Source organism: Oncorhynchus keta, chromosome 14, assembly GCF_023373465.1.
Source record: "Oncorhynchus keta strain PuntledgeMale-10-30-2019 chromosome 14, Oket_V2, whole genome shotgun sequence".
NCBI classification, from domain to species: Eukaryota; Metazoa; Chordata; class Actinopteri; order Salmoniformes; family Salmonidae; genus Oncorhynchus; species Oncorhynchus keta.
Window position 1 is genome coordinate 1,475,229 of NC_068434.1, and position 23,028 is coordinate 1,498,256.

Consider the following 23,028-nt stretch of genomic DNA (forward strand, 5'->3'; position numbering starts at 1 on the left):
CCTGGTTAAATAAAGGTGTTCTCAACTGGCCTACCTGGCCCCTGTTTAAATAAAGGTGTTCTCAACTAGCCTACCTGGTTAAATAAAGGTGTTCTCAACTAGCCTACCTGGTTAAATAAAGGTGTTCTCAACTGGCCTACCTGGTTAAATAAAGGTGTTCTCAACTAGCCTACCTGGTTAAATAAAGGTGTTCTCAACTAGCCTACCTGGTTAAATAAAGGTGTTCTCAACTAGCCTACCTGGTTAAATAAAGGTGTTCTCAACTAGCCTACCTGGTTAAATAAAGGTGTTCTCAACTGGCCTACCTGGTTAAGTAAAGGTGTTCTCAACTGGCCACCTGGTTCAATAAAGGTGTTCTCAACTGGCCTACCTGGTTAAATAAAGGTGTTCTCAACTGGCCTACCTGGTTAAATAAAGGTGTTCTCAACTGGCCTACCTGGTTAAATAAAGGTGTTCTCAACTAGCCTACCTGGTTAAGTAAAGGTGTTCTCAACTGGCCTACCTGGTTAAATAAAGGTGTTCTCAACTGACCTACCTGGTTAAATAAAGGTGTTCTCAACTAGCCTACCTGGTTAAATAAAGGTGTTCTCAACTAGCCTACCTGGTTAAATAAAGGTGTTCTCAACTAGCCTACCTGATTAAATAAAGGTGTTCTCAACTAGCCTACCTGGTTAAATAAAGGTGTTCTCAACTAGCCTACCTGGTTAAATAAAGGTGTTCTCAACTGGCCTACCTGGTTAAATAAAGGTGTTCTCAACTAGCCTACCTGGTTAAATAAAGGTGTTCAACTGGCCTACCTGGTTAAATAAAGGTGTTCTCAACTAGCCTACCTGGTTAAATAAAGGTGTTCTCAACTGGCCTACCTGGTTAAATAAAGGTGTTCTCAACTAGCCTACCTGGTTAAATAAAGGTGTTCTCAACTGGCCACCTGGTTAAATAAAGGTTCAATTAAACAAAAATAAATAAACATCTTTCTGTTTTCAGTCAAGACATTTTTAGTTTTCAGTCCCACACAATAGCACCATCTACTGGTGGCTGTCCTGAACTGATTCTTCCTGTCACTCTCCATCCTTCTCTTCATTGGTAAAACCATACACGCAAAAAAATGTGGCATGCCAGCAAAGCAACAACACCACACTAAACAATACATTAGTTGCACTATAACGGTGACAAACTGTGCTCACAAACTGTGAGGGCCAACATAAAGTTGTCCCAACACCTTACCACTGCTACAGTTCATTCAGCCTCATTTACTGCCTTTAAAAAAAAACATAGCTGATATGGCTGACTTGCTTTTTAAACAAATGTGGTTCCTGCTGACAATTGAGATGTACAAACTATGACATAGGGGGACGACAAGCGGATAAGAGGCAATCAGTCATTTCGATTAAGACATTAAGAGAGAGACGACGGGCATAGTCAATGTAACTATTTCTTCTGCACTTTTGAAATGTACAGCGACAGAATTCAGAACATGGGCCGTTCTTACAGTGTTCTCCCTGTACACCAAGTCAGAACATGGGCCGTTCTTACAGTGTTCTCCCTGTACACCAAGTCAGAACCGTAGGATAAATTAAGAGGGCATATAAGCAGACAATGAAAGCTCTTACAATATTCGATGATTACATTTCTCTGAACATTGAACGCCGTTTGGGTCTTTGCGTGTCAAACAAGATACATGTCATAACATTATTTGACACATTAAATAAGCTTTTAATTTGATATGTCAAATGACATAATTATGTTGTGTGTGCTGAATGTGCACATGCAAGCCAAGCGCCACCACTACTAGCAGTAGCACTGTCAAAGCTGTACAAAAAAAGTTGCAAACAAGCACACAACGGCCACAAACGGTGAAAACAGACCAAATTATTAGGGCGAGGAACATGGGCTACTAACAGCTTACGACACAACATACACTTAGTATTACTTTCTCAGCTACAGTATAGATATCTCCCTGACATATTACATCATTATTGCGGCACCATAAGACATGTAGTAATGTGCTTGAACAGGAATGTGGCGCAGCGGTCCATCGTGAGGAAATTCTGTCATCAAAGAGAAAGATTTGAACGACCGTTCAAACGTATTTTCCCAGTCGGAGCTCGTTTTCCCAGTCGGAGCTCGTTTTCCCAGTCGGAGCTCGTTTTCCCAGTCGGAGCTCGTTGTAGCTGCTGTAGTTCCCAGTCGGAGCTCGTTGTAGCTGCTGTAGTTCCCAGTTGTAGCTGGTGTAAGTTCCCAGTTGTAGCTGCTGTAGTTCGCAGTTGTAGCTGCTGTAGTTCCCAGTCAGAGCTCGTAGCTGGTGTAGTTCCCAGTTGTAGCTGCTGTAGTTCCCAGTTGTAGCTGCTGTAGTTCCCAGTCAGAGCTCGTAGCTGGTGTAGTTCCCAGTTGTAGCTGGTGTAGTTCCCAGTTGTAGCTGGTGTAGTTCCCAGTTGTAGCTGGTGTAGTTCCCAGTTGTAGCTGGTGTAGTTCCCAGTCGGAGCTGGTGTGGTTCCCAGTTGTAGCTGGTGTAGTTCCCAGTTGTAGCTGGTGTAGGTCCCAGTTGTAGCTGCTGTAGTTCCCAGTCGGAGCTCGTAGCTGGTGTAGTTCCCAGTTGTAGCTGCTGTAGTTCCCAGTTGTAGCTGGTGTAGTTCCCAGTTGTAGCTGGTGTAGTTCCCAGTTGTAGCTGGTGTAGTTCCCAGTCAGAGCTCGTTGTAGCTGGTGTAGTTCCCAGTCGGAGCTCGTTGCTGGTGTAGTTCCCAGTTGTAGCTGCTGTAGTTCCCAGTTGTAGCTGGTGTAGTTCCCAGTCGGAGCTGGTGTGGTTCCCAGTTGTAGCTGGTGTAGTTCCCAGTTGTAGCTGGTGTAGGTCCCAGTTGTAGCTGCTGTAGTTCCCAGTCGGAGCTCGTAGCTGGTGTAGTTCCCAGTTGTAGCTGCTGTAGTTCCCAGTTGTAGCTGGTGTAGTTCCCAGTTGTAGCTGGTGTAGTTCCCAGTTGTAGCTGGTGTAGTTCCCAGTCAGAGCTCGTTGTAGCTGGTGTAGTTCCCAGTCGGAGCTCGTTGCTGGTGTAGTTCCCAGTTGTAGCTGCTGTAGTTCCCAGTTGTAGCTGCTGTAGTTCCCAGTCGGAGCTCGTTGTAGCTGGTGTAGTTCCCAGTAGTAGCTGGTGTAGTTCCCAGTTGTAGCTGCTGTAGTTCCCAGTCGGAGCTCGTTGTAGCTGGTGTAGTTCCCAGTCGGAGCTCGTTGTAGCTGCTGTAGTTCCCAGTCGGAGCTCGTTGTAGCTGCTGTAGTTCCCAGTCGGAGCTCGTTGTAGCTGCTGTAGTTCCCAGTCGGAGCTCGTTGTAGCTGCTGTAGTTCCCAGTCGGAGCTCGTTGTAGCTGCTGTAGTTCCCAGTTGTAGCTGCTGTAGTTCCCAGTTGTAGCTGCTGTAGTTCCCAGTTGTCTTGAACTCACGGTTAGCCACTGATTCCTTCCCAAACCACTCATTGTTGAATTTGCGATTTCCAACTTGTTGTGTAATGTTGAAAAGGATTTGATTGTCGACTTGATTCATGGCGACGACTGCTAGCTTGCTAGCTAAGATTTTGAAAGTATGATGTTGACATGATCACTCCAATCAAAGCTACGTGTGATTTGATGTCATTCTATCTGTGGCCAATGACCTTGAGCCTTCTTGGATGGGCATTTCTAATATAACTATGGCAGAACCCAAGGGTCAAAATATTCGAGCTCTAACCTTAGAATTGGGGATGACGTGCTGTCCCATGAGTGACAGAAAACTAAGCCAATCAGGCTCAACACTGTATTTTCTGCTGGCTGCCCCACCACCACAGAAAGCACTGAGCGAGGCTGAAACACCTGCATTTTGGAGCTGCTTTACTCAAGAAAACAAAAAAGAGACCATGTTTGTATGCAGCTTTATTAACTCAATTACATGTGATTTTTTTTACATTGTTTGCAAACTGATATGTGACACGTACTAATACCAAAATAACAAGCGCAACAGGCAAGCCCCCCCCCCCCCTGAAAACAAAGTGTATTATTATTTGTATTATATTTGTGTACCTAAAAGTGTGGGGCTCTGCCATGAATGACGGGTCGCCACTGCATACAACTCACACAAAAACAACGATATCAATGGATGAAACAACAACTAACCTACCTCAAGGAGTTGCATTAAGGCATATTTACCATATCAACAACTAACCAACCTCAAGGAGTTGCATTAAGGCATATTTACCATATCAACAACTACCCAACCTCAAGGAGTTGCATTAAGGCATATTTACCATATCAACAACTAACCAACCTCAAGGAGTTGCATTAAGGCATATTTACCATATCAACAACTAACCAACCTCAAGGAGTTGCATTAACGCATATTTACCATATCAACAACGAACCTACCTCAAGGAGTTGCATTAAGGCATATTTACCATATCAACAACTAACTAACCAACCTCAAGGAGTTGCATTAAGGCATATTTACCATATCAACAACTAACCAACCTCAAGGAGTTGCATTAAGGCATATTTACCATATCAACAACTAACCAACCTCAAGGAGTTGCATTAAGGCATATTTACCATATCAACAACTAACCAACCTCAAGGAGTTGCATTAAGGCATATTTACCATATCAACAACTAACCAACCTCAAGGAGTTGCATTAACGCATATTTACCATATCAACAACGAACCTACCTCAAGGAGTTGCATTAAGGCATATTTACCATATCAACAACTAACTAACCAACCTCAAGGAGTTGCATTAAGGCATATTTACCATATCAACAACTAACCAACCTCAAGGAGTTGCATTAAGGCATATTTACCATATCAACAACTAACCAACCTCAAGGAGTTGCATTAAGGCATATTTACCATATCAACAACTAACCAACCTCAAGGAGTTGCATTAAGGCATATTTACCATATCAACAACGAACCTACCTCAAGGAGTTGCATTAAGGCATATTTACCATATCAACAACTAACCAACCTCAAGGAGTTGCATTAAGGCATATTTACCATATCAACAACTAACCAACCTCAAGGAGTTGCATTAAGGCATATTTACCATGTCAACAACAAACCAACCTCAAGGAGCTGCATTAAGGCATATTTACCATATCAACAACTAACCAACCTCAAGGAGTTGCATTAAGGCATATTTACCATATCAACAACTAACCAACCTCAAGGAGTTGCATTAAGGCATATTTACCATATCAACAACTAACCAACCTCAAGGAGTTGCATTAAGGCATATTTACCATATCAACAACGAACCTACCTCAAGGAGTTGCATTAAGGCATATTTACCATATCAACAACTAACCAACCTCAAGGAGCTGCATTAAGGCATATTTACCATATCAACAACTAACCTACCTCAAGGAGTTGCATTAAGGCATATTTACCATATCAACAACTAACCAACCTCAAGGAGTTGCATTAAGGCATATTTACCATATCAACAACTAACCAACCTCAAGGAGCTGCATTATGGCATATTTACCATATCAACAACTAACCAACCTCAAGGAGTTGCATTAAGGCATATTTACCATATCAACAACTAACCTACCTCAAGGAGTTGCATTAAGGCATATTTACCATATCAACAACTAACCAACCTCAAGGAGTTGCATTAAGGCATATTTACCATATCAACAACTAACCTACCTCAAGGAGTTGCATTAAGGCATATTTACCATATCAACAACTAACCAACCTCAAGGAGTTGCATTAAGGCATATTTACCATATCAACAACTAACCTACCTCAAGGAGTTGCATTAAGGCATATTTACCATATCAACAACTAACCTACCTCAAGGAGTTGCATTAAGGCATATTTACCATATCAACAACTAACCAACCTCAAGGAGTTGCATTAAGGCATATTTACCATATCAACAACTAACCAACCTCAAGGAGTTGCATTAAGGCATATTTACCATATCAACAACTAACCAACCTCAAGGAGTTGCATTAAGGCATATTTACCATATCAACAACTAACCAACCTCAAGGAGTTGCAATCAGGCATATTTACCATATCAACAACTAACCTACCTCAAGGAGTTGCATTAAGGCATATTTACTATATCAACAACTAACCTACCTCAAGGAGTTGCATTAAGGCATATTTACCATATCAACAACTGTCCTACCTCAAGGAGTTGCATTAAGGCATATTTACCATATCAACAACTAACCAACCTCAAGGAGCTGCATTAAGGCATATTTACCATATCAACAACTAACCAACCTCAAGGAGCTGCATTAAGGCATATTTACCATATCAACAACTAACCAACCTCAAGGAGTTGCATTAAGGCATATTTACCATATCAACAACTAACCAACCTCAAGGAGCTGCATTAAGGCATATTTACCATATCAACAACTAACCAACCTCAAGGAGTTGCATTAAGGCATATTTACCATATCAACAACTAACCAACCTCAAGGAGCTGCATTAAGGCATATTTACCATATCAACAACTAACCAACCTCAAGGAGTTGCATTAAGGCATATTTACTATATCAACAACTAACCAACCTCAAGGAGTTGCATTAAGGCATATTTACCATATCAACAACTAACCAACCTCAAGGAGCTGCATTAAGGCATATTTACCATATCAACAACTAACCAACCTCAAGGAGTTGCTTTAAGGCATATTTACCATATCAACAACTAACCAACCTCAAGGAGTTGCATTCAGGCATATTTACCATATCAACAACTAACCTACCTCAAGGAGTTGCATTAAGGCATATTTACTATATCAACAACTAACCTACCTCAAGGAGTTGCATTAAGGCATATTTACCATATCAACAACTGTCCTACCTCAAGGAGTTGCATTAAGGCATATTTACCATATCAACAACTAACCAACCTCAAGGAGCTGCATTAAGGCATATTTACCATATCAACAACTAACCTACCTCAAGGAGTTGCATTAAGGCATATTTACCATATCAACAACTAACCTACCTCAAGGAGTTGCATTAAGGCATATTTACCATATCAACAACTAACCAACCTCAAGGAGTTGCATTAAGGCATATTTACCATATCAACAACTAACCAACCTCAAGGAGTTGTATTAAGGCATATTTACCATATCAACAACTAACCTACCTCAAGGAGTTGCATTAAGGCATATTTACCATATCAACAACTAACCTACCTCAAGGAGTTGCATTAAGGCATATTTACCATATCAACAACTAACCAACCTCAAGGAGTTGCATTAAGGCATATTTACCATATCAACAACTAACCAACCTCAAGGAGTTGCATTAAGGCATATTTACCATATCAACAACTAACCAACCTCAAGGAGCTGCATTAAGGCATATTTACCATATCAACAACTAACCAACCTCAAGGAGTTGCATTAAGGCATATTTACCATATCAACAACTAACCAACCTCAAGGAGTTGCATTAAGGCATATTTACCATATCAACAACTGTCCTCATCATGTGTTGGGATATCTGGAGTCAACAAAGACACATTTGTCTCAAGCTTCTGCCAGATTCAGCTCTGTGGTATATCTCACTATCAGTAGATTAGGAGACAGAAGTGTTGTGTGTGTCCCAGGTCTGACCGTTGTCCTCATGGCTGAATCACTGAGTGCTCAACTCCTCTCCTCTCTGTCACCGGTCCAGGGGCCACAAACACACACAGTGGCAGCAGCCTTGACCGGGTTGGTATTCCAGTCCAGAGCTGATATCAGGCTTGAAGGAACAAGCTGTTTCTGCCTCCTTACTTCCTCTACCACAGAGTGATCAAAAGATGGACTTGAGGCTGGCACCAGGACTGTACTATAGTACCAGGACATCAGGACTACACTATAGTACCAGGACATCAGGACTAGGACTACACTATAGTACCAGGACTGTACTATAGCACCAGGACTGTACTATAGTACCAGGACATCAGGACTAGGACTGTACTATAGCACCAGGACTACACTATAGTACCAGGACATCAGGACTATACTGATAGTACTAGGACACTATAGTACCAGGACATCAGGACTATACTGATAGTACCAGGACATCAGGACTATACTGATAGTACTAGGACACTATAGTACCAGGACATCAGGACTATACTGGTAGTATCAGGACATCAGGACTAGGACTACACTATAGCACCAGGACTGTACTATAGTACCAGGACTACACTATAGTACCAGGACATCAGGACTAGGACTACACTATAGTACCAGGACTGTACTATAGCACCAGGACACTATAGTACCAGGACTGTACTATAGTACCAGGACATCAGAACTATACTGATAGTACCAAGACATCAGGACTAGGACTACACTATAGTACCATGACATCAGGACTAGGTCTGTACTATAGTACCAGGACATCAGGACTACACTATAGTACCAGGACATCAGGACTATACTGATAGTACTAGGACATCAGGACTATACTGATAGTACCAGGACATCAGGACTAGGACTACACTATAGTACCAGGACATCAGGACTACACTATAGTACCAGGATATCAGGACTAGGACTACACTATAGTACCAGGACATCAGGACCAGGACTGTACTATAGTACCAGGACATCAGGACTATACTGATAGTACTAGGACACTATAGTACCAGGACATCAGGACTACACTATAGTACCAGGACATCAGGACTAGGACTGTACTATAGTACCAGGACATCAGTACTATACTGATAGTACTAGGACATCAGGACTACACAGAAAGTCCTCCACATGAGATGCTGTACACTGTCCTCCCAATGTCTGCATAGCCAGTTGTGTCCACTGTCCTCTCAATGTCTGCAGAGCCAGTTGTGTCCACTGTCCTCTCAATGTCTGCAGAGCCAGTTGTGTCCACTGTCCTCCCAATGTCTGCAGAGCCAGTTGTGTCCACTGTCCTCCCAATGTCTGCAGAGCCAGTTGTGTCCACTGTCCTCCCGATGTCTGCAGAGCCAGTTGTGTCCACTGTCCTCCCAATGTCTGCAGAGCCAGTTGTGTCCACTGTCCTCCCAATGTCTGCAGAGCCAGTTGTGTCCACTGTCTTCCCAATGTCTGCAGAGCCAGTTGTGTCCACTGTCCTCCCAATGTCTGCAGAGCCAGTTGTGTACACTGTCCTCCCAATGTCTGCAGAGCCAGTTGTGTCCACTGTCCTCCCAATGTCTGCAGAGCCAGTTGTGTCCACTGTCCTCCCGATGTCTGCAGAGCCAGTTGTGTCCACTGTCCTCCCAATGTCTGCAGAGCCAGTTGTGTCCACTGTCTTCCCAATGTCTGCAGAGCCAGTTGTGTCCACTGTCCTCTCAATGTCTGCAGAGCCAGTTGTGTCCACTGTCCTCTCAATGTCTGCAGAGCCAGTTGTGTCCACTGTCCTCCCAATGTCTGCAGAGCCAGTTGTGTACACTGTCCTCCCAATGTCTGCAGAGCCAGTTGTGTCCACTGTCCTCCCAATGTCTGCAGAGCCAGTTGTGTCCACTGTCCTCCCAATGTCTGCATAGCCAGTTGTGTCCACTGTCCTCCCAATGTCTGCAGAGCCAGTTGTGTCCACTGTCCTCCCAATGTCTGCAGAGCCAGTTGTGTCCAGTGTCCTCCCAATGTCTGCAGAGCCAGTTGTGTCCACTGTCCTCCCAATGTCTGCAGAGCCAGTTGTGTCCACTGTCCTCCCAATGTCTGCAGAGCCAGTTGTGTCCACTGTCCTCCCAATGTCTGCAGAGCCAGTTGTGTCCACTGTCCTCCCAATGTCTGCAGAGCCAGTTGTGTCCACTGTCCTCCCAATGTCTGCAGAGCCAGTTGTGTCCACTGTCCTCCCAATGTCTGCAGAGCCAGTTGTGTCCACTGTCCTCCCAATGTCTGCAGAGCCAGTTGTGTCCACTGTCCTCCCAATGTCTGCAGAGCCAGTTGTGTCCACTGTCCTCCCAATGTCTGCAGAGCCAGTTGTGTCCACATCAAAATGACATTGCATTGACAGGCGGTCCCGAGATCAAAGGCTTTTGAGATCAAATCGCAGAGCTGCATGTAGCCACGTGCGCACATTTGTTGATATTCCTTGCTAGTTAGTCAGTTATTTGCCCAGTTATAGTACATTTTTGGTCGGCAAACAGGGTTCGTAGGGATATGAAAATCCTGTAAAAGTCATAGCGTGTGCATCACCTGCATGTGTGATTGGGCCTGTGGGATGCCCCCCTTTTTGTAGGTCCACAATGATTTTGTAGAATTGGAGCAAACATGCTTTGAAACTGCAACATTTGTCTCTATGCACCATGTCAAAAAATGTTCTGTCAGCCGTCGGGGGGTTCCCCAAAAGGCTAGGGTCGGGACTGACTGCGTGTGTGGGTTATGAATGTGGGTACCCGCCAGCCACTGCTGCCACTCATAATGTGTTCAGATTCTTTGTGGCCCCCACCCCTATCAAAATTGCCCATCCCTGGCCTATAAAATAATGATAGACAACAGACTGACTAGATAGCCAATTCAAAACATAACATGTAGCCTGGCTAACTATCTCGCTCGTTAACTAATTAGCTAATAGGATCTATTAATGTCATTGTCATGTCTGATGTCCTAAAATAAATATTGAATGGTTGTGTTAATAAACCAGAGCAAAACTCCTGTTGGAAAACACCTCTAAAGCAATGAAAATAGCTGCAAAATAATTCTGACACAGTTGGAAAGCTGTTATTCCCCGATATTCAACATTGGCCAAGTCATTCTGACAACATTCAAATATTCTTAGAATAGCCTAAACCACAAATAACTACCAATGCTGGCAATAGATCTCCAGTGAAACCTGCCTTACCAGGCAGATAAACAAGTTAGTTAGTTACCTTGCTTTGAGGTAGCCAACCTTAGCCATTTGATCCCTGATTCATTAAAGTAGGATAGTATTTTATAAAGACATAATAAGCCAACCATCCTCCAGGCAAACCTTAAAGGGAAAGGGTTCTATTTTGAGACAAGCTTGACTCTGCAAAGAGGCCAATAGGCAGAGGGGAGCCTGCATTTAAATCTGATAATAATAATGATAATAATAATAATGATAATAATAATAATCATAATGATAACAATAATAATGATAATAATAATAATGATAATAATAATAATGATAATAATAATGATAATAATTATAATGATACTAATGATAATGATAATAATAATGATAATAATCATAATGATAATAATGATAATAATAATGATAATAATCATAATGATAATAATGATAATAATAATGATAATAATGATAATAATAATGATAATAATAATTATAATAATAATGATAATAATAATAATGATGATAATAATCATAATGATAACAAGAATTGTATTGTGTAAAGTGGTTCCTTGCATCATTCAACAGAATTTGATGTCCCCATTTTGGCCCCTGGTGTTACAGACCATTACAAGAGACTTGAGCTTTCAGACAAGGAAACAAATCAGTCCTATTTGTTCAAAGGGACTAGTGGCTAAAACAGTTAATGTCAAGCCCTGTGTTTTAATATGTTCAACTGATCTAATCCCAATAGTTATAAACATAGGGACCAGATTATATTAGTTGTGGTAGTCACTGTGTTATAAACATAGGGACCAGATTATATTAGTTGTGGTAGTCACTGTGTTATAAACATAGGGACCAGATTATATTAGTTGTGGTAGTCACTGTGTTATAAACATAGGGACCAGATTATATTAGTTGTGGTAGTCACTGTGTTATAAACATAGGGACCAGATTATATTAGTTGTGGTAGTCACTGTGTTATAAACATAGGGACCAGATTATATTAGTTGTGGTAGTCACTGTGTTATAAACATAGGGACCAGATTATATTAGTTGTGGTAGTCACTGTGTTATAAACATAGGGACCAGATTATATTAGTTGTGGTAGTCACTGTGTTATAAACATAGGGACCAGATTATATTAGTTGTGGTAGTCACTGTGTTATAAACATAGGGACCAGATTATATTAGTTGTGGTAGTCACTGTGTTATAAACATAGGGACCAGATTATATTAGTCATAAACATAGGCCAGATTAGTTGTGGTAGTCATGGCATTATACTGTGTTATAAACATAGGGACCATATTATATTAGTTGTGGTAGTCACTGTGTTATAAACATAGGGACCAGATTATATTAGTTGTGGTAGTCACTGTGTTATAAACATAGGGACCAGATTATATTAGTTGTGGTAGTCATGGCATTATACTGTGTTATAAACATAGGGACCATATTATATTAGTTGTGGTAGTCACTGTGTTATAAACATAGGGACCAGATTATATTAGTTGTGGTAGTCACTGTGTTATAAACATAGGGACCAGATTATATTAGTTGTGGTAGTCATGGCATTATACTGTGTTATAAACATAGGGACCATATTATATTAGTTGTGGTAGTCACTGTGTTATAAACATAGGGACCAGATTATATTAGTTGTGGTAGTCACTGTGTTATAAACATAGGGACCAGATTATATTAGTTGTGGTAGTCACTGTGTTATAAACATAGGGACCATATTATATTAGTTGTGGTAGTCATGGCATTATACTGTGTTATAAACATAGGGACCAGATTATATTAGTTGTGGTAGTCACTGTGTTATAAACATAGGGACCAGATTATATTAGTTGTGGTAGTCACTGTGTTATAAACATAGGGACCAGATTATATTAGTTGTGGTAGTCATGGCATTATACTGTGTTATAAACATAGGGACCATATTATATTAGTTGTGGTAGTCACTGTGTTATAAACATAGGGACCAGATTATATTAGTTGTGGTAGTCACTGTGTTATAAACATAGGGACCAGATTATATTAGTTGTGGTAGTCATGGCATTATACTGTGTTATAAACATAGGGACCATATTATATTAGTTGTGGTAGTCACTGTGTTATAAACATAGGGACCAGATTATATTAGTTGTGGTAGTCACTGTGTTATAAACATAGGGACCAGATTATATTAGTTGTGGTAGTCACTGTGTTATAAACATAGGGACCAGATTATATTAGTTGTGGTAGTCACTGTGTTATAAACATAGGGACCAGATTATATTAGTTGTGGTAGTCACTGTGTTGTAAACATAGGGACCAGATTATATTAGTTGTGGTAGTCACTGTGTTATAAACATAGGGACCAGATTATATTAGTTGTGGTAGTCATGGCATTATACTGTGTTATAAACATAGGGACCAGATTATATTAGTTGTGGTAGTCACTGTGTTATAAACATAGGGACCATATTATATTAGTTGTGGTAGTCATGGCATTATACTGTGTTATAAACATAGGGACCAGATTATATTAGTTGTGGTAGTCACTGTGTTATAAACATAGGTACTAGATTATATTAGTTGTGGTAGTCATGGCATTATACTGTGTTATAAACATAGGGACCAGATTATATTAGTTGTGGTAGTCACTGTGTTATAAACATAGGGACCAGATTATATTAGTTGTGGTAGTCACTGTGTTATAAACATAGGGACCAGATTATATTAGTTGTGGTAGTCATGGCATTATACTGTGTTATAAACATAGGGACCAGATTATATTAGTTGTGGTAGTCACTGTGTTATAAACATAGGGACCAGATTATATTAGTTGTGGTAGTCATGGCATTATACTGTGTTATAAACATAGGTACCAGATTATATTAGTTGTGGTAGTCACTGTGTTATAAACATAGGGACCAGATTATATTAGTTGTGGTAGTCACTGTGTTATAAACATAGGGACCAGATTATATTAGTTGTGGTAGTCACTGTGTTATAAACATAGGTACTAGATTATATTAGTTGTGGTAGTCATGGCATTATACTGTGTTATAAACATAGGGACCAGATTATATTAGTTGTGGTAGTCACTGTGTTATAAACATAGGGACCAGATTATATTAGTTGTGGTAGTCATGGCATTATACTGTGTTATAAACATAGGGACCAGATTATATTAGTTGTGGTAGTCACTGTGTTATAAACATAGGGACCAGATTATATTAGTTGTGGTAGTCACTGTGTTATAAACATAGGGACCAGATTATATTAGTTGTGGTAGTCACTGTGTTATAAACATAGGGACCAGATTATATTAGTTGTGGTAGTCACTGTGTTATAAACATAGGGACCAGATTATATTAGTTGTGGTAGTCACTGTGTTATAAACATAGGGACCAGATTATATTAGTTGTGGTAGTCATGGCATTATACTGTGTTATAAACATAGGTACTAGATTATATTAGTTGTGGTAGTCATGGAATTATACTGTGTTATAAACATAGGGACCAGATTATATTAGTTGTGGTAGTCACTGTGTTATAAACATAGGGACCAGATTATATTAGTTGTGGTAGTCACTGTGTTATAAACATAGGGACCAGATTATATTAGTTGTGGTAGTCACTGTGTTATAAACATAGGGACCAGATTATATTAGTTGTGGTAGTCATGGCATTATACTGTGTTATAAACATAGGGACCAGATTATATTAGTTGTGGTAGTCACTGTGTTATAAACATAGGGACCAGATAATATTAGTTGTGGTAGTCACTGTGTTGTAAACATAGGGACCAGATTATATTAGTTGTGGTAGTCACTGTGTTATAAACATAGGGACCAGATTATATTAGTTGTGGTAGTCACTGTGTTATAAACATAGGGACCAGATTATATTAGTTGTGGTAGTCACTGTGTTATAAACATAGGGACCAGATTATATTAGTTGTGGTAGTCACTGTGTTATAAACATAGGGACCAGATTATATTAGTTGTGGTAGTCACTGTGTTATAAACATAGGGACCAGATTATATTAGTTGTGGTAGTCACTGTGTTGTAAACATAGGGACCAGATTATATTAGTTGTGGTAGTCACTGTGTTATAAACATAGGGACCATATTATATTCGTTGTGGTAGTCATGGCATTATACTGTGTTATAAACATAGGGACCAGATTATATTAGTTGTGGTAGTCACTGTGTTATAAACATAGGTACTAGATTATATTAGTTGTGGTAGTCATGGCATTATACTGTGTTATAAACATAGGGACCAGATTATATTAGTTGTGGTAGTCACGGTGTTATAAACATAGGGACCAGATTATATTAGTTGTGGTAGTCATGGCATTATACTGTGTTATAAACATAGGTACCAGATTATATTAGTTGTGGTAGTCACTGTGTTATAAACATAGGGACCAGATTATATTAGTTGTGGTAGTCACTGTGTTATAAACATAGGGACCAGATTATATTAGTTGTGGTAGTCACTGTGTTATAAACATAGGTACTAGATTATATTAGTTGTGGTAGTCATGGCATTATACTGTGTTATAAACATAGGGACCAGATTATATTAGTTGTGGTAGTCACTGTGTTATAAACATAGGGACCAGATTATATTAGTTGTGGTAGTCATGGCATTATACTGTGTTATAAACATAGGGACCAGATTATATTAGTTGTGGTAGTCACTGTGTTATAAACATAGGGACCAGATTATATTAGTTGTGGTAGTCATGGCATTATACTGTGTTATAAACATAGGGACCATATTATATTAGTTGTGGTAGTCACTGTGTTATAAACATAGGGACCAGATTATATTAGTTGTGGTAGTCACTGTGTTATAAACATAGGGACCAGATTATATTAGTTGTGGTAGTCATGGCATTATACTGTGTTATAAACATAGGGACCAGATTATATTAGTTGTGGTAGTCACTGTGTTATAAACATAGGGACCAGATTATATTAGTTGTGGTAGTCATGGCATTATACTGTGTTATAAACATAGGGACCAGATTATATTAGTTGTGGTAGTCACTGTGTTATAAACATAGGGACCAGATTATATTAGTTGTGGTAGTCACTGTGTTATAAACATAGGGACCAGATTATATTAGTTGTGGTAGTCACTGTGTTATAAACATAGGGACCAGATTATATTAGTTGTGGTAGTCACTGTGTTATAAACATAGGGACCAGATTATATTAGTTGTGGTAGTCATGGCATTATACTGTGTTATAAACATAGGAACCAGATTATATTAGTTGTGGTAGTCACTGTGTTATAAACATAGGGACCAGATTATATTAGTTGTGGTAGTCATGGCATTATACTGTGTTATAAACATAGGGACCAGATTATATTAGTTGTGGTAGTCACTGTGTTATAAACATAGGGACCAGATTATATTAGTTGTGGTAGTCACTGTGTTATAAACATAGGGACCAGATTATATTAGTTGTGTTAGTCACTGTGTTATAAACATAGGGACCAGATTATATTAGTTGTGGTAGTCACTGTGTTATAAACATAGGGACCAGATTATATTAGTTGTGGTAGTCACTGTGTTATAAACATAGGGACCAGATTATATTAGTTGTGGTAGTCATGGCATTATACTGTGTTATAAACATAGGGACCAGATTTACATCGGTATCACTAAAATGTGGGTGGATGCACATGGATTGAATGTGTGTCATATATACCTGCATTAGAAGGTGAGGTACCAGCTGAGGTGTTTCCACAGGTAGGTGATCGTCCTCCAGACACCGAGGACAGACAGTCTCCAGTGGGCTCATTCTTCACAACAACCTCCTGACTGGACAGCGTGGCTGGGCTACAGAGCCCCATCTCCTCCTCTTGAGCCTGCTGCCTTCGCAGAGCCACCTGCACACACACAGAGAGAAAGAGGCACACACACACACAGAGAGAGAAAGAGGCACACACACACACACAGAGAGAGAAAGAGGCACACACACACACACACAGAGAGAAAGAGGCACGCACACACACACAGAGAAAGAGGCACACACACACACAGAGAGAAAGAGGTACACACACACAGAGAGAAAGAGGCACACACACACAGAGAGAAAGAGGCACACACACACACACACACACACACACAGAGAAAGAGGCACACACACACACAGAGAGAAAGAGGCACACACACACACACACAGAGAAAGAGGCACACACACACACAGAGAGAAAGAGGTACACACACACAGAGAGAAAGAGGCACACACACACACAGAGAGAAAGAGGCACACACACACACACACACACACAGAGAAAGAGGCACACACACACACAGAGAGAAAGAGGCACACACACACACAGAGAGAAAGAGGCACACACACACAGAGAGAAAAGAGGCACACACACACACACAGAGAAAGAGGCACACACACACACACAGAGAGAAAGAGGCACACACACACAGAGAAAGAGGCACACACACAGAGAGAGGCACACACACAGAGAGAAAAGAGGCACACACACACAGAGAGAAAGAGGCACACACACACAGAGAGAAAGAGGCACACACACACAGAGAGAAAGAGGCACACACACACAGAGAAAGAGGCACACACACACAGAGAAAAGAGGCACACACACACAGAGAGAAAGAGGCACACACACACACAGAGAAAGAGGCACACACACACAGAGAAAAGAGGCACACACACAGAGAAAGAGGCACACACACACAGAGAGAGAAAGAGGCACACACACACAGAGAGAAAGAGGCACACACACACACAGAGAGAAAGAGGCACACACACACACACACACACAGAGAAAGAGGCACACACACACACAGAGAGAAAGAGGCACACACACACAGAGAGAAAGAGGGACACACACACACACAGAGAAAGAGGCACACACACACACAGAGAGAAAAAGGCACACACACACAGAGAGAAAGAGGCACACACACACACACAGAGAGAAAGGGCACACACACAGAGAGAAAGAGGCACACACACACACAGAGAGAAAGAGGCACACACACACACAGAAGAGAGAAAGAGGCACACACACACAGAGAAAAGAGGCACACACACAGAGAAAGAGGCACACACACACAGAGAGAAAGAGGCACACACACACAGAGAAAAAGAGGCACACACACACACAGAGAGAAAGAGGCACACACACAGAGAAAAGAGGCACACACACACACAGAGAGAAAAGAGGCACACACACACAGAGAGAAAAGAGGCACACACACACACACAGAGAGAAAAGAGGCACACACACACAGAGAGAAAGAGGCACACACACACAGAGAGAAAGAGGCACACACACACACACACAGAGAGAAAGAGGCACACACACACACAGAGAGAAAGAGGCACACACACACACAGAGAGAAAAAGGCACACACACACACAGAGAGAAAGAGGCACACACACACACAGAGAGAAAGAGGCACACACACACAGAGAGAAAAAGACACACAGAGGACACACACACACAGAGAGAAAGAGGGACACACACACACACAGAGAAAGAGGGACACACACACAGAGAGAAAGAGGCACACACACACACAGAAAGAGGCACACACACACACACACAGAGAAAGACACACACACACACACACACAGAAAGACACATACATGCACACCCACACACAGAGAAAGACACATACACACACACAGAGAAAGACACATACACACACACACACACAGAAAGAGGCACACACACACACACACACACAGAGAAAGACACACACACACAGAGAAAGACACATACATGCACACCCACACACAGACACAGTTAGTTACTGTATTGAGGAAGGATAGAGGCATGACAGATATACAAGCAGGAAGGTAGACACAGACAGACAGACCTACTCCTGGACCTCATTGGCCAGTTCCCACACCCAGATTAAACCTGCTCCTGGACCTCATTGGCCAGTTCCCACACCCAGATTAAACCTGCTCCTGGACCTCATTGGCCAGTTCCCACACCCAGATTAAACCTACTCCTGGACCTCATTGGCCAGTTCCCACACCCAGATTAAACCTACTCCTGGACCTCATTGGCCAGTTCCCACACCCAGCCTACTCCTGGACCTCATTGGCCAGTTCCCACACCCATCCTACTCCTGGACCTCATTGGCAAGTTCCCACACCCAGATTAAACCTACTCCTGGACCTCATTGGCCAGTTCCCACACCCAGATTAAACCTACTCCTGGACCTCATTGGCCAGTTCCCACACCCAGCCTGCTCCTGGACCTCATTGGCCAGTTCCCACACCTATATTAAACCTACTCCTGGACCTCATTGGCCAGTTCCCACACCCAGATTAAACCTGCTCCTGGACCTCATTGGCCAGTTCCCACACCCAGATTAAACCTGCTCCTGGACCTCATTGGCCAGTTCCCACACCCAGATTAAACCTGCTCCTGGACCTCATTGGCCAGTTCCCACACCCAGATTAAACATACTCCAGGACCTCATTGGCCAGTTCCCACACCCAGCCTACTCCTGGACCTCATTGGCCAGTTCCCACACCCAGCCTACTCCTGGACCTCATTGGCCAGTTCCCACACCCAGATTAAACCTACTCCTGGACCTCATTGGCCAGTTCCCACACCCAGATTAAACCTACTCCTGGACCTCGTTGGCCAGTTCCCACACCCAGCCTACTCCTGGACCTCATTGGCCAGTTCCCACACCCAGCCTACTCCTGGACCTCATTGGCCAGTTCCCACACCCAGATTAAACCTACTCCTGGACCTCATTGGCCAGTTCCCACACCCAGATTAAACCTACTCCTGGACCTCATTGGCCAGTTCCCACACCCAGATTAAACATACTCCAGGACCTCATTGGCCAGTTCCCACACCCAGCCTACTCCTGGACCTCATTGGCCAGTTCCCACACCCAGCCTACTCCTGGACCTCATTGGCCAGTTCCCACACCCAGATTAAACCTACTCCTGGACCTCATTGGCCAGTTCCCACACCCAGATTAAACCTGCTCCTGGACCTGATGTAAAATGCATGTGGAGAATATCTTTGGGTTTACTTTGACCACAGCCTGTTTTTAATTCATATTAGCTCCTATCTTTGTCCACCAAATCTACCTACACATGAAAATATAGGAATTCCTGCATGTCAGTGAACTTGGAAACAATTGGACATTACAAACTTTAAAAACATTTTATTGTCGCACAATCATATATCCTGAAGAAGACTTACTGACAGACAGGGAGTGACTTCAGCTTCCTCCACTCCGAGCAGATTAGGTTACTCTACATTAACATTAAGTCATTTTATGATGACATAATGACATTTTAGTCATTTAGCAGACGCTCTTATCCAGAGCGACTTACATGTAGCCTATCTGACTAAAATATATTAGACAAATTCCACAAAGCCACCAGTCTCTCTGATCATCAGAGTTCGTCATAAACTTCCTTCACTTTGGACTCCCGTTTTAGTAAGCTACAAGTAGCCCAAATTAAAGTGCCTTGTAGTAAAATTATAGTTTACAAATTACAATGCAACATATATTTAAAGCTAAATTGATAGTGTACATTTTGGCACTATTCTAACATCGTATTTCACTAACCCGGGTTCCATCCATGCTTCAGGTTATGTATTGGTCTTCACCTGTCTGTCTGTCTGAGGGAAACTCCAGCATGATGGTGTGTTCACATTGTAGCAGATTGTAGCCACCTAGCTATTCAATGTATCCATGTATCTAAACAAATGCCTTTGTTGTGATCAACTGTGTAAATACGGAACATAAACCAAAACAACTGTAGGATGAAAAGAAAATAAATCTGACAGACTATTTGAAAACCACAGCAGCAAAATGTAGCTAATAAATTATTGCTAACGTTAACTAGCTAAAGTTAGCTAGTTCCACACAGCACAATGCACAATCCACGTATGCATATAATTGCAAAACAGCATTATTTACATTTACTGTGGAAAAAAACCAATGCATAGTTTAATCGAAAGGTCCTAATACAATGCACTGCTAAATGTGTTTGCAACAATGCACTATTGCGAACTACAGTAGTTCCCTACCTGGGCCGCCATAACTCTCTGCCGCTCCGCGATCAGTTTGCATTTCTGGCACTGGCAGTCTCTCCAGTTGCAGAAGCGCTTGTGTCCCTTCAGCGGCGACACGTAGCCGTGGTTCCTGCACCGGGAGCACTTGGGCATCCGCGGGGGTTTCTTCCCGGGCGACGCGGACGGAGGACCGGCACACTCCAGCAGCTTGGTCTGCTCGTCGTCGCTCATTGTCGGGGTGGTAAGTGGTAGCTAGTGGTGATGGTGACCGTGGCTTCTGGCCGGTTGCAGGAAAATCTTCAGCAAAAAAAAAAAAACTGATGCTCGGCGACCAACGGCTCTTCCCTCGCGACACAAGTGACAACTAGTACGGTGAGTTTATCTTATTGAAGTTTTTAATGTCGCGAGAAGTTGATGCAATATTGAGAACCTACAAGGTTACTGTCCCACGTGTACTCTCACCCTCCAACGTCACCGTGGACAGTTTGGCCCAAACTCAGCATTCCAGGCCGTAGGGGGTGATGGCATGCCCGACCCAGCCCAGTCCTGGCGGGCACTCCTCTCCTCTACCCACTCGTTGACCGGATGAACCCTGGCACTGTATCTTGCAGGAAGTTGTTTTAACATAATGCTTTCCCTCAGAGTTAATGTATGCAACAGGGCCAGGTTTATCAAATTTGACCTCGCAAAGCCCTCTGAACGCTACCCAGTGGGCATTACGACAGTGATCAATACGTATTTTTCTGGTTGAAATGTGATCGGGACATCTAACCAGATCATAACTAGATGAAGACATATTTTCATGATGTCTTTTTGGCGTCTTATTTTGATTAATATCTGTGTTTTGGTTGAAATCTGATTATATAAGTTATCTAAATGCTACTCAATTAATAGACAGCAATCTACAGTATATAAACATGTGCATAGTGTTTGTGGGCCATGCACACATTGCATATAATACACTATTCCAATTGGAGTAATGTTATTTTTCAGCAGGGTGATTCAGTTTAACACATTTGGTAAACAAACAGTTGGCAGAGCGCACCAAAGCAGGTTAGGGTCTGGTGGCATATTGTACCCAGTCATCACACTGGGCTCGGACATATTCCGTTTGAGACTGTGGAGGAATGCATTGCTTGTTGGACTGCATTTTTTTTGACAAAGTTAATTTGGGAGATCCGTTTGTACTATCAATGACTGTGAAGAGAACAGTGGATTCAATCTAGAAGCGGCCTTTTTTGGTTAATTGTGTCGATGTGTCACGTCAGAAGTAACCTGTATTGATCTAAATTAATTAATTCACGTCAGAAGTAACCTGTATTGATCTGGCAAAATTCATCCATGTCAGAAGTAACATTTATTGATCTGGCTAAATTCATTCACGTCAAAGTAACATGTATTGATCTGGCTGAATCCGTTGACGTCAGAAGTAACCTATATTGATCTGGCTAAATTCGTCCACGTCAGAAGTAACCTGTATTGATCTTGGAGCATGGCGCCTGCCAAAGGAGTTACAGCTGGAGTTTCCTTGGATACAGATGACGAGTCCCTCAGTCAGAAAATCCCAGGAGTGGTCAGTGCACGTCACCGTGCACGTGTTGATATTATTGTTGTTTGAGGAGACTTTACCTCATTTTAAACAATAAATATTTAACCTTTAATTAACCAGGCAAGTAATTTAAGAACAAATTCTTATTTACAATGACGGCCTATCGGGGAACAGTAGGTTAACTGCTTTGTTCAGGGGCAGAACAACAGACTTTTACCTTGTCAGGTCAGGGATTCGATCTTTCGGTACCTGTTGCCCCAACATTTGAAGCTTTGATATGTAAGGTATGTGGTGGAGCATTTGTGTCTAAACCACTACATTTTGGGAATTGTAAAATATATGGACATGTGCCCTGTTAGGGTGAAAGAGATCACCCTAACAGGGCACTCTCTAATTCTCTCTTTCTCTCTTTCTATCTCTCTCTCAGAGGACCTGAGCCCTAGGACCATGCCTCAGGACTACCTGACATGATGACTCCTTGCTGTTCCCAGTCCACCTGGCCGTGCTGCTGCTCCAGTTTAAACTGTTCTGCCTTATTATTATTGGACCATGCTGGTCATTTATTAACATTTGGACATCTTGGCCATGCTCTGTTATTATCTCCACCCGGCACAGCCAGAAGAGGACTGGCCACCCCA

The 23,028-nt window shown here is 41.9% G+C and overlaps 1 protein-coding gene across 1 annotated transcript in view; it reads right to left on the bottom strand.

Moving 5' to 3' along the window:
- Nucleotides 1-21,419, bottom strand: part of dmrt1 (doublesex and mab-3 related transcription factor 1) — a 79,158-nt gene extending 57,739 nt beyond the window's left edge. The window contains 2 exon segments of the mRNA XM_052460805.1: nt 16,502-16,682; nt 20,857-21,419. Coding sequence (XP_052316765.1) covers nt 16,502-16,682; nt 20,857-21,072 — 397 coding nt within the window. The 5' untranslated portion in view covers nt 21,073-21,419.
- Nucleotides 21,420-23,028: the final 1,609 nt, after the last annotated feature.